Below are 12,515 nucleotides of genomic sequence, written 5' to 3'. Positions count from 1 at the left end.
CTCAACATACTCAAACAGTGGACCCAACCCCCTTTTAAAAAAAAAAAATCCTGGATCCGCCCCACATGACCTGGTTTATCAGCACAGAACTGGACCACCAAGGAACAAACTGTCCTCAACAAAGGTGACAAAGAGACTTCATGAAATACACACCACGCCCAGAACGTAAGTGCATCAGGTGACTTCGTCCTCGCAGAACAAAGGCTGCCGCAGCACGTGCAGATGAACGGAATGCACGAAATGCCGGAGCTGCTTTACATGTCAATCGAACCTTGGACCACATGTCTCTGATCTGCTGTGAGAAGGTCAACAAAATAGTACCTTAACCTTCGATATGTCGCACTCCCACAATACACACCAGTTTTTCAAGTATGAACTTTGAAAGGGATTCATCAGCTGCTTTTCACAAAGAAGACTTGTTTCTCGGCAAAGGTGAGACTGATTGACACTAAGTTAAGAAACGTTTGAAAATGTTTTCTTTTCGAAGATTATGTTTCCAGGCGCGTTAAGCTGTCTAACGACAAGGTGATGATATGTGGGTGTGGTAAACAAAATACCAAAATAGAAAAATACTTCTTGGTAAATACGGGCGTAAGTGTGGAGAATTGGAGCCTCTTGCTATGATGGCCTTTTCAAAGAGAATCTGGAGGCCTCGCTATGCATGTAAACTTTGGTTGTTATTGTATTGTTTTTATTAATTGTTTCATTATTTACAGGCCTCCGTGACAGATCCGACATATTTTGCTGACTGGCGTTAAACAACCTTCAATATGGGTACTGTAAATCTTAAAATTAACGGGGCGGTCGGGTCGCCTTGTGGTTAAAGCGTTCGCTCGTCACGCCGAAGACCTGGGTTCGATTCCCGACATGGGTACAATGTGTGAAGCCCATTTCTGGTGTCCCCCGCCGTGATATTGCTGGAATATTGCTTAAAGCGGCGTAAAAACCATATTCACTCACTTACTTAAAAATAACGCGAAAAATGCAAGTGGTCTTAGAAATTTGAAAATCGCATTAAAGTCTCCTAAGTGATTCGAAGGCCTCACTGCGCACATGATAACTATCACTGGATTGTCTGGTCCAGACTCCATTATTTACAGACCGCCGTCATATAGCCGGAATATTGCCGAGTGAGGCATTAAACAACAAACAAACAAACAAACAAACACAAAAATGGGACTGATCTCCCGTAGTCAACTACACACATTTGGCATAGAATAGATGTCTTTGAATACAAGACGCTGCACGTATTCACATCTTATGGTTCCTCTGCACCAAATTGTTCGGTAAAGGGAAACACAATCTCATTAAAATCAGATCTTAGTTCTCGCTACCGCTAAACAAAGATCTGAGGACATCCCATTACGGGTCACGTCAGACCGACCTTGCGCGAACTTTGACCGACAAAAGGAATGACCAATCAGAAGGCAGCTTACAGGATAAATTTCAAATTGGCGACTACGCTTCGAAACATATTTTGACAAATTCTCGATCACAAATTTGAAACCTGAACAAAAAAACATTCTGGATTGGCTAATATATGGTCTAGATTGTATGGATTCAGTCGTTAAACCCGTTACTATTGCTCGGAATACCCCGTGTTAAAGTTTTAGAGACTGCATGATTAGAAATCACATTCCGACAGTCACTTTCATAATCTGGTAAGCGACGCACTGATTGGTCGGATGAAAGGTCGTTCTGACTTGACCGGTAATGGGATGTCCTCAGATCTTTGTTTAGCGGTAGCGAGATCTAAGGTCTGATTTTAATGAGATTGAGGGAAACATGACGTCGAGAAACCGGGAAAGTGTTTCCAAGGTTTTAAGTTAATTGTACCATGTTTCTCCTCGTTCCATCTTTTCCAAACATCAAGCTTTAGGTGTATTGACATTGGTTTGTAATAGCTTTTAGGTAATTTGCCTTGTAGCTTCAAGCAAAAGTGTGAGGTTAGCAGAGAGAACTGAATCGAGTGAGCGGGGAAACCTTAGTATAGAAAAAATAGCCAGGGAAAAAATAGAATGTGAAAAAATATCCACAAGGATGAATTTCTCCAGGAATATTTGACTAGGTGGAAAAAACATCATGGTACACTTGGACGTGGCTATATTTATATAGACTCAAATAACCTTGAACGCGACCTTGAACATCGTTTCACCTCGCCGACTGTCTTAGCATTAAGGCGCCGCGATTCACTGTGCAGAGTTGCGTCCCTTGGGCACGCTAGAAATCTATGATTGTGGGTTCGAATCCGGGTTCGCCCCGATTATGTTTCTAGGTTTGTCAGCACCATACCCGTGCTCGAGGGTTTCACCGAAGTGGTAAACGTCTGACACCTGCATGACTTCGGGCTTTCCTCCCACATTAAGCTGACACGCCTCGATATAACTGGAATACTGTTAAAAGCGGTGTTAAACCCAACTCACTCATTCACTGACTGAGCACTAAGATGGTTTTGTGTTTGGTGTACACAAATCTATCTCATATTGTTCTTATTTTGCGTCTGAGATTCAAAATGTCAATGCCAAAAAAAGATTCCATATGGTGTAAAGACAAGATTATATTTATATACCAACATGAGTGTACCCTTATCATAAACCGTTTTGCGGCCTGTTGAGAGCACTCTATTACTTTACTCCAGAATAAGACGTACATTTATTTCAGCACCAGATCGTGAGATGACTGCATTCTTCACCCAGTAGCACGTGAAAGATCACGGGGATATTCAGCTTCCAGTTGTGAGCAGTATCCAAGCCAATGTATAAAGCGTACATAAAAGTTCTTAGAAGGGACATATCTGCAATGTTGCGTGTTGAAAACGCTTTAAGTAAATGGCAACATCTGCGATTTTACTTTGCTGCTTGTGCTGTAATGTATCCACAAGGTTTGTTTACATTATGAGGTTTGTTGTTGGTTTGTTGTTTAACGGCGCACTCAGCAATATTCCAGATATATGACGGCGGTCTGTAAATAATCGAGTCTGGATCAGACAATCCAGTGATTGATATCATGAGCATCAATCCACGCATTTGGGATCGATGACATGCATCAACCAAGTCAGCGAGCCTGACCACCCGATCCCGTTAGTCGCCTTTTACGACAAGCACAGTCATCTTTAACGGCAAGCATGGGTTGTTGAAGACCTATTCTACCCCGGAATCTTCACGGGACACATTATGAGGACGAGTAGTATCAATAATGCATATTTCGTAACAATACATATAATTTTTTTTACATTTAAATATGGTACAGTTTGCACATACACAATCAGACTCGTGTACAACAAATCCTCTTTTAGACTTATTCTAATTGTGCCAAGATATTCTAAATTTACAGATTGCCCATATTGTCGAGGTGGTAAACGTCTGAGACCTGCATCACTTCGGGCTTTCCTCCCACATGAAGCTGACACGCCGTGATATAACTGGAATACTGTTAAAAGCGGCGTTAAACCCAACTCACTCACTCTGATGTGGTGAATATACAACATGTTATGTAATACATTGTATATTGTTATCTATTTTAAAGAACCGTGGTCATCATGAACATAGTTGTCGCTTGTACAATCTCAGCTGACCAATGAGACGTGTCACTTGAAACAAGTGAGTGAGTGAGTGAGTCTGGTTTTACGCCGCTTTTAGCAATATTCTACCAGAAATGGGCTTCGCACATTGTACCCATGTCGGGAATCGAACCCGGGTATTCGGCGTGAATCTGCCCCTGTGATCAGTTAAGAAACGGACCCGTGAAGAATAGGTCTTCAGCAACTCTGCTTTCGGCGTTAAACAACAAACAAAACAAAACAGTTTAGAAACGAATCTGGGTCATAACATCCCGAAACGCTGTATATTAGATTGTTACAAAGACAGATGCATGGGATATTGTTCCTTTACGTGGATATCTGCGGATACATTCCTCGAACAAGGTAACGTCCTGATATTGTACGTATTCGTAATTAGTTGTAATTAGGATACATGCATTTTGTTTTCATTCACTTGCTGAACTACAAACGCATGTGGTTAAAGCGTTCGCTCGTCACGCGAAAGATCCAGGTTCGATTCCCCACATGGGTACAATGTGTGAAGCCCATTTCTGGTGTCCCCCGCCGTGATATTGGTAGAATATTGCTAAAAGTGGCGTAAAATCATACTTCCTCACTATATGACATTTTGGTGTTTAACGTCGCGTTCAACATTATTGCACTTCAATAGTGTACGTGGTTGACATATCCCGATTAGCCAAACTTGGACATCATGCCGTTATTTTGTTTTACAAGTCAGATTTGTACTCCAGTTTTAATCTAATTATTCAATCATGTTTCAGTTATAACCATTGTGGGTTAGTGGAGTATGTTCATCGCAGCGAGGCACACAATATGTTCTTTTTTTTAAGGTTACGGCAACTATTGTTCACCAACAATGATCTCGAGGGATTTTACAACCAAGACCATCCGCTTCATTGAAGTTATCCCAGATTAATTTTGGAGCAGCTACACCCAAGCGCAAGAGTCTGAAAACCGTTAGGAGAGACTGAAAGATCAGCTTCGCCAGGGATGCTGCAAGCTTCTTTAGAGGGTTGGAGTAAACAGACATTCAGTGCTAATAAAGAATTTTTTTAATATTTATATCATGTTATGTCTGTGTGCATATACTTCGGCCATGTGTGACAAATGGGAGTGTACCTAGCACGGCAAAATGTAACTGTTCGCATGCACAACCTTTGCGTTGAGGGCATCAATATGTACGGTAATGCGATACTTGTAAAAGGCGACTAACGGGATCGGGGGGTCAGGATTGTCGACTTGGGATACGATGACATGCATCAACGTCAATTCGATGCTCATGATGTCAAAAAGGATTGTCTGGTCCAGATTCGATTATTTACAGACCGCAGTCATATAGCTGGAATATTGCGTTTGACGAAAAATATCGGATACAATTGGGTTCACATGACCGCAAAAGCAATTTCAAGCTAGCAATCACCATTCCGCAGTTTCAGTTTTGTAATTCGGATTTGGTATTTGGATGCATTTTCTTTCCAACGAAGATGGGGGAAACAAGTCTGTCAAATGATTTAGCAACAGCAAATTTGTTCTTTTTGTGTCCTTCCAAAAATAACCCCCAAAAGTCACTGATTGCTAGCTGGAAATTGCTTTTGCGGGCTTTCATCACACATCTAGAATGCCAAATTCGGGAATAATCCTGTGATTGACATGAGCATTGGGATACGATGGCGTGCATCACCCGATCCCTTTTGTCGCCTCTTACGACAAGCATGGGCTGCTGAAGACCGATTCTTACCAGGGTCCCAGAGTATGGTGGTGTTATGGATAACAAAAAGACTGGCGTTTGGCACATTTATTTCTCCTCAAATACACAATTGGTATACGATGACCCGACCTATTCTAACTCGGGTCTGCACATGAAATGAATTTGTGGTGCTTAGCCTCGGCAATATTCCAGCTATAACGGCGATCTGGATCAGACATGAGCATTGGGATACGATGACATGCATCAACCGAGCCTCTTTCCAGCATGGGCTGCTGAAGACCTCTTACGACAAGCACAGTCACCTCTTACCAGGGCACCAGAGTATGGTAGTGTAATGGATAAGACTGGCGGTTGATACACATTTATTTCTGCTCAAATACACAATTGGGATATTCTGCTCAATGTCTGTGTTGACCAAGTCAGGATGTGAGCGAGGTGCGTTTAACGCTGCTTTGAACAGTATTCCAGTTCTGGCTTGCTCAAAGGACGCCCCCTTGCCGCCATCAGCTGAAATTGAGAAACCAAGATGTTCTAAGCTGTCCTTAAATCGTTTCCTCGAAGCAGAAGCACAAAACAAATATCTCATATGATCACGGTTACTAGTTACCTTTATATATCCATGTATATCACGTGAGTGAGTATGGTTTAACGCCGATTTCAGCAATTGTACCCATGCAAACGTAATCTTAATGTGGTAGGAAATCACAAAGTGATGTGAAACTCCCGTACACGAGTATGATGCCGACTGACCAAAACCATAATCGGGACGAACCGGGATTCGAACTCACGTTCAAAGGTTTCTGGCGTGTTCAAGGGACGCAACAATGTACAGGGAATTGGGCGTCTTTGAGGACTGGGTCACCTGTGCCTCCAAGCGCAGTATACTGAAAAAAATATATAATCTGAAAATTACATTTTGCCATAGCATTTGAGTGCATTACATGAATATAAAGAATAAAATATAATAACTCAGTGTGGCACTGAGCCCAATGACCTCAGATACGCCATGGCTGGTTGGTTGTTTTACGCCGCACTAAGCAATATTCCAGCTCTATGACGGCGGTCTGTAAATAATCGAACCTGGACCGGACAACCCAGTGACTGACATCATGAACATCGAATCCTCGCCATTCGGATCGCTGACATGCTTCAACCAAGTCAGCGAGCCTCACCCTCTGATCCGGTTAGTCGCCCCTTACGACAAGCACAGTCGCGTTTTACGGCAAGCATGGATTGCTGAAGACCTATTCTACCCCGGATCTTCACGGGTCTATTGAAAGTCCGTACAAATATAATGCCAGTACAAATCATATTTACTTGCACGATAAGACCTAAATCGCGGCGTCTTAGACGACTGGGCCGCCCGTGAGTGCTTGAACTGAACTAAGACTCAGGAATTGAAACAGAAGCTGAATCTAAATACACTTGATAATATATACGAAATGACACTACTGCCTTTGTATTCATGCTTTGTATTCATGCCCTATTCACATGCCCTATCAAACTGGTTTGGTTGAACATACACATTCCTATCACTCGATCATCACCAACACACAGATTCCTTGAACTAACACACCTGGCACCAAAACCTGTACTGGGTTGAAAATATTCACTCCGTTCATCACAGAGGTTCCGCCAGACATTTTCTGACATCTTGCTGGAACAGTGGCAACCCTGTCAACCGACTACCACACTGGTATTTCTCCCATCTACTGTAACTAGCCGCATCCATTTGACAAGCTAAAGTACCCCACATTATGACCAAATTTCTTTTTCAAATAAACATTTAATACGCAATACCGCAGAATTATCAGCATGTCCTGGGATTCATTCTCGTAGGCATGACTCGTCGCCTGCAAGACACTGTCATATGTGGGCAGTTTTGTTTTTTGACAAATCAATAACTTATATATGATCTTTAACGATGTGCAGATTCATCAATGGTTTGAGAAGCTTTCTGAGCCAAAGTATGGAAATCAGATCCTGCGTTTTGTTGACGTACAGTAGTTCTGTCAGTTTCTTCTATCAAACAGTTCTTGAAATTTTCAAAGTCAGACTTTGGTTCACGGGGACAGACCAAAACACCCAACGTAATGATCTGGCGGAAAAACAGGTGCAACTCAAACCAAATCCCCAGGCTTTAATTCGTAATTTATGCAGAAAATTATATTTGCTTTGCGTTATTAACTGGCATTTTAAAACCTCCCCCCGAAAGTGCAAGCTGTTAGGGGTTCCCTGAGCCACCCGAATTCTCTCATGCTGGCCTGACTCTGTGACACACTCAACAAAAACAGAAATTCAATACAATGTCAATTTTCACTCACACAGTGGATTTTCATTTGGTGTATCTTCAAATATTATTCTCCGCTGCCACCAAATGTAAGTCTCAACAAGGAAGGCTGCTCGAAAACACAGGACGGAATGCACACGCTGCACGGACGACCCATGCACCACAGTCGGTCCTGATTGGCTTGTCGTGTCACGTGCCGTGGTCACATGATATCGCCATGTTCAAAGTTATTCTGTCATAATGTTCACATCACACAACAGATTGATACATAAATACAAGGTGAAATAATGGTTTGTGCAGCCCTCTGTCACGTCGTTATACGAGTTATATCATGACGTGTGGTGAAAGCCCGGAGTGATGTCGTAATCAATGAGCTGTACAGTTCACAGTAAACAGATCAAAGTCAGCGCCATATTCAATGACATGGAAATATTTCTGTATGCTGAGTGGATATCAAATTAAATTATCCCTTGGGGAAAACACATCGGGTGCACATGACGTCAGTTATTCTTGGTATTTGATTGGAAGATTGTGAACCCTGACCTTTATGGGACTACTTTCCTCGCATTTTTTCACCAAAACACAATTTGCCATGTTATCAATTCCAGAACAATTATTTTGAATATGCCAAATGTCTATTTCACTGAATTGACGTGTGTTACCAAAGATGACCAAAGAATTTGGGATGAGGCTGCACCACAGGGGAATGCTTCCAACCAAATATGGTTGATATCTATCTCTTAGTTCCAGAGAAGAAATCGTTTAAAGCAACAACGCCAAATTACCCCTATTTGGCCCTGCCCCTCAGCACCTTGGGGGGTGATCAGCCCTTCCATTTGTACCATTTTGAATCCTCACCACAGGAGAATGCTTCCAACCATATATGGTTGATATCTATCTCTAAGTTCCAGAGATGAAGTCACTTAAGGCAATAACGCCTAATTACCCAGATTTCACACCGCCTCTCAGCCCCTTGGGGGGTCAGCCCCTCCATTTGAACAATTTTGAATCCTCACCACCGGCAACTAAAGCTTTCCAGTGATCAGACTCGCTGACTTGGTTAATACATGTCATTGTATTCCAGTGGTGTGGATCGATGCTCATGATGTCAATCACTGGACTGTCTGGTCCAGACTTGATTATTTACAGACCGCCGTTATATAGCTGGAATATTGCAGCAGGCGCAGTAAAACAACAAACAAACACAACCTCAATCTCTCTCTGCACATTATCCCGAAAGATACAACCAGGTTTGAATATGGCTAAAAATAAAACAGAAAATGGTGATTTGATGGTGATGTATTTGATAACCTTTTAGAATTACAAAATATTTACTTTATTTTGCCCAGCAGGCTTACATCTTGTCTCATAACTGAACCTCGGGACCTGTTCTTCCCTGGAATACCAATGAGAGTGAGTGAGTGAGTGAGTTGGGTTTTACGCCGCTTTTAACAGTATTACAGTTATATCACGGCGTGTCAGCTTAATGTGGGAGGAAAGCCCAAAGTGATGCAGGTCTCAGACGTTAACCACTTCGGTGAAACCTACTAGCACAGGTATGGTGCTGACAAACCTAGAAACATAATCGATTCGAACCCACAATCATAGGTTTCTGGCGTGCCCAAGGGACGCATCTCTGCACAGCGAATCGCGGCGCCTTAGACGACTGGGTCACCTGTGCCCCCGTCATGTGAAGAAAAAAAACAGGTGTTCTTCAGCTCCTTTTCAGTTGTATGCATACGTTTTGGTAGAAATGTTTCCTCACACTTGTTCTATCATTTAACAAGCAGTCTTTGGGTACAGCTGAGGCGCCCATCTGCCCATAATGAATCCACAAAAGAACAGTGAACCCTCACAAATAACGTTTATTTCAATAACCAGCATTCTGACATGAAGACTTGATTGTCATGTCCAACCTCCTATTCTGTCTTGAGAGTTGTAAGGTTTTAACAAGAAAATGTCAGACATGAAGGCTTGATCGTCATGTCCAACGTCTTATTCTGTCTTGAGAGTTGTAAGGTTCAACAAGAAAATGTCAGACATGAAGGCTGTCAGTCATTCAGCTCATAGTTTCGTCTGACATCAATGTTTCTGAGTTTCACATACAACAGAAGACAATACCAGATGGGCCATTCTAGGCTTAAAACAATATTTCAGTCTGGCAGATCGCTTACAAATTCATAAACAGCAAAATATTGTTATAAAAAAAACTTCACATCCTTGCCTATTCAAAAACAATAGCCATCAACTCTGAAGACTTGTCTTTTATCTCGACTGTTTCCATGGCAACGAATGGTTGAGATCAGACTCCAAACCACATCCAGGGGCAGCTGGATGTTGACTGACTGAAGAGTTACAGCGGGGGAGATAACTCTACATTCAACCATCTGCTGACACCTCCTTGTACTGGAACAGACCTTTCTTCATGTGACACAGTGAAATCTGCTGGGGGTCAGAGGGCATGCTGTACACGCCATGGTCACCAAGGTACACGTGACTGAGAAAAGTCAAGGACATATTTGTGAATAATAAATCTTGGACAATTAGAACCCTGATGCGTTGCTCCCCATAAACGATTTCGACCCTGACTGTCCCACAGTGTTTTCCTAATAGATCCAGGCCCGTGAAGATTCTGGGGTAGAATAGGTCTTCAGCAACCCATGCTTGCCGTAAAAGGCGACTATGCTTGTCGTAAAAGGCGACTAACAGATCGGGTGGTCAGACTCGGTGACTTGGTTGATGCATGTGATCCCAATTGCGTTGATCGATGCTCATGTTGTCAATCACTGGATTGTCTGGTCCAGACTCGATTATTTACAGACCGCCGTCATATAGCTGGAAGATTGCTGAGTGCGGCGTTAAACAACAAACCAAACCAAACCAAATCGTAATAGATCCAGAATCTGCATCACACATCATTATGGCAAGGCTATTATTAGATTTCCGATAAGGAACATACAGTAAACTATGTTTATAACGAACACGCTTATAACGAATTTACCGATATAGAAACAAACTTATTTTTTAGTTATTTTTTAGCCATTTGTTGTATATATGCTGTATATACTCTTATAACAAACTACGGTTATTAGAACTAAAGTTAGTGTTCCCTTTGATTTCGTTATAACTGTAGTTTACTTTATCATCATTATTAGGAAAACACTATGGAACAGCCCATAGCTATGAATAGCAGCAAGTCTTTAAGAAGCAGGACCCCAATAAGGGAAAGTCTGAGATAGAGCAAATTGCCAACATGTGTCCTCTTAATTGACCAGTTTGTTTTCCCAATTATACAGTTGAGTCTACCCTAAATATTGTCCTGTGAGCCTGTAATACAATACAATACAATACAATACAATACAATACAATACAATACAATACAATACAATACAATAAAAACCTGTGTTCTAAACAATTACTGAAAACGTCTGTAAAATCAAAATGAAGCCCACTTCTATGACTCATCGACCTGTGCCACTGGCAAAGGTACTGTCCAACTTAAGTTGGTCTTGTTTATCAAAACGTCTTCTTTCATAAAGAAAACAAAATAAGACATTTTCATAATAATTTTCGGAATATAGCTAATTAACGTCCAGATAATTATGATCGCATTTGTCCTCTCATGTTTGGCATACTGACACTACCCAAGAAATACAATTGATCTTGTTTATATTTAGAAAATTTCGGAATATAGCTAATTAACTTCCAGATAATTATGATCTCATTTGTCCTCTCATGTTTGGCATACTGACGCTACCCAAGAAATACAATTGATCTTGTTTATATTTAGAAAATAACAACATGAGACGCATTTACGGATGGTATCTAAAACCTATACAAAGGATACGGCAAGCGTAGCACCCAGATCTGTCCAGGTGGTAAAGTCGTGGACTCGTCATTGCCGGGGTAGAACAGGGGACTTGACCCTGGCGCTGGCTGGATTTGAGGCTTCAGTTGCACCCTGATTGGTCCGTCTGGCGTCACCACAAATATCCGCATCAGTTGGGCCATGTATCCCTTGGCACTCCTGGGGATCAAGGTACAAGATGTTGGTCTGCCAGTAAATTCTTGTATGGTCAGTGGTTAGTAGGGCTGTTACGATTCACTCACGTATTCGGTGAATCGAACCGTAACCATTCACGAATTGAATTCGTTATTCATGGCCACTAGAATCGAATATTTATGAATATGCTATCATGTATATTTACATACCCTGTACCTAAAAATATCCATAACAACGTATTATATGCATAGATTTCTTTCAATGACAACACTCTGATAATATTTAATTTGATAGTATTGTTTTCACTGGTCATTGTCGCATTTGAGCAGATACTAGTACCTGGATAAGTGCAGTATATAAATGTATAATTTATTAATAACTAACAAACCATGTCAAATAAATTATGATGTTATTGTTTCACTGAAAATAATAAATACTACATAAACTGCTGACTTGTTATTGTAATTGTGAATTAATATTCGTATTCATTACCCTATATTCGTGATATGAATCGTATTGCCTCATAGTGTATTCGTTGCAGCCCCAGTGGTTAGATCATGCTGTGGAGGTTATTCTATATATTACCCACAATAAATGTTGATTTAAAAACCAGCCCATGAATATCTGGATCAGAGTATGTCTTCAGCAACCCATGCTTGCCATAGGGGTGACTAACGGGATCTCGTGGTCGATGAATGTCATCGTATTCCAATGCTCATGATGTCAAACACTGAATTTTCTGGTCCAGACTTGATTATTTACAGACGGCCATTAAATTACAAATGTGTTCTGTAAAATACCAAGCTTTGTGGCATGTATGACTGCCTACAGCAAGACAAAGGTTGACTCACCTGCAGTGACAGGGGCAGTACAGAGGCATGTCCATGGTCAGTAGCTTGTTGGCATTGTCCTGGAATGGTCAACATTATTCAAGGATGAGGATCGATATTTTCGC

General features: G+C 41.5%; 1 protein-coding gene and 2 long non-coding RNA genes across 4 annotated transcripts in view; 1 reads left to right on the top strand and 2 right to left on the bottom strand.

Moving 5' to 3' along the window:
* The first annotated feature begins 302 nt into the window (after positions 1–302).
* On the top strand, positions 303–4,617 carry LOC124139165. The gene is made up of 4 exons (XR_007220501.1): positions 303–432; positions 717–774; positions 2,662–2,881; positions 4,390–4,617. It is a non-coding gene; the product is annotated as an uncharacterized LOC124139165 (long non-coding RNA).
* A 999-nt stretch (positions 4,618–5,616) lies between these two features.
* Positions 5,617–8,116, bottom strand: LOC124139164. Its single transcript, XR_006861749.2, has 3 exons — positions 7,592–8,116; positions 6,056–6,151; positions 5,617–5,774 (listed from the first exon to the last, which is right to left on the bottom strand). It is a non-coding gene; the product is annotated as an uncharacterized LOC124139164 (long non-coding RNA).
* A 1,288-nt stretch (positions 8,117–9,404) lies between these two features.
* LOC124139109 (nonsense-mediated mRNA decay factor SMG8-like) overlaps positions 9,405–12,515 on the bottom strand; it is a 46,210-nt gene continuing 43,099 nt past the window's right edge. For both annotated transcript variants that reach the window (XM_046506129.2, XM_046506130.2), the window contains 3 exons: positions 12,412–12,470; positions 11,405–11,584; positions 9,405–10,054 (listed from right to left, as the gene is read on the bottom strand). In XM_046506129.2, the coding sequence (XP_046362085.2) occupies positions 9,937–10,054; positions 11,405–11,584; positions 12,412–12,470 (357 nt within the window). In that variant the 3' untranslated portion in view covers positions 9,405–9,936. The remainder of the gene's footprint in view (positions 10,055–11,404; positions 11,585–12,411; positions 12,471–12,515) is intronic.

The sequence above is a fragment of the Haliotis rufescens genome, unplaced genomic scaffold (assembly GCF_023055435.1).
Source record: "Haliotis rufescens isolate VD_foot unplaced genomic scaffold, xgHalRufe1.0.p SCAF_13, whole genome shotgun sequence".
Taxonomy (NCBI): domain Eukaryota; kingdom Metazoa; phylum Mollusca; class Gastropoda; order Lepetellida; family Haliotidae; genus Haliotis; species Haliotis rufescens.
This window is presented reverse-complemented; position numbering and strand designations above follow the sequence as displayed.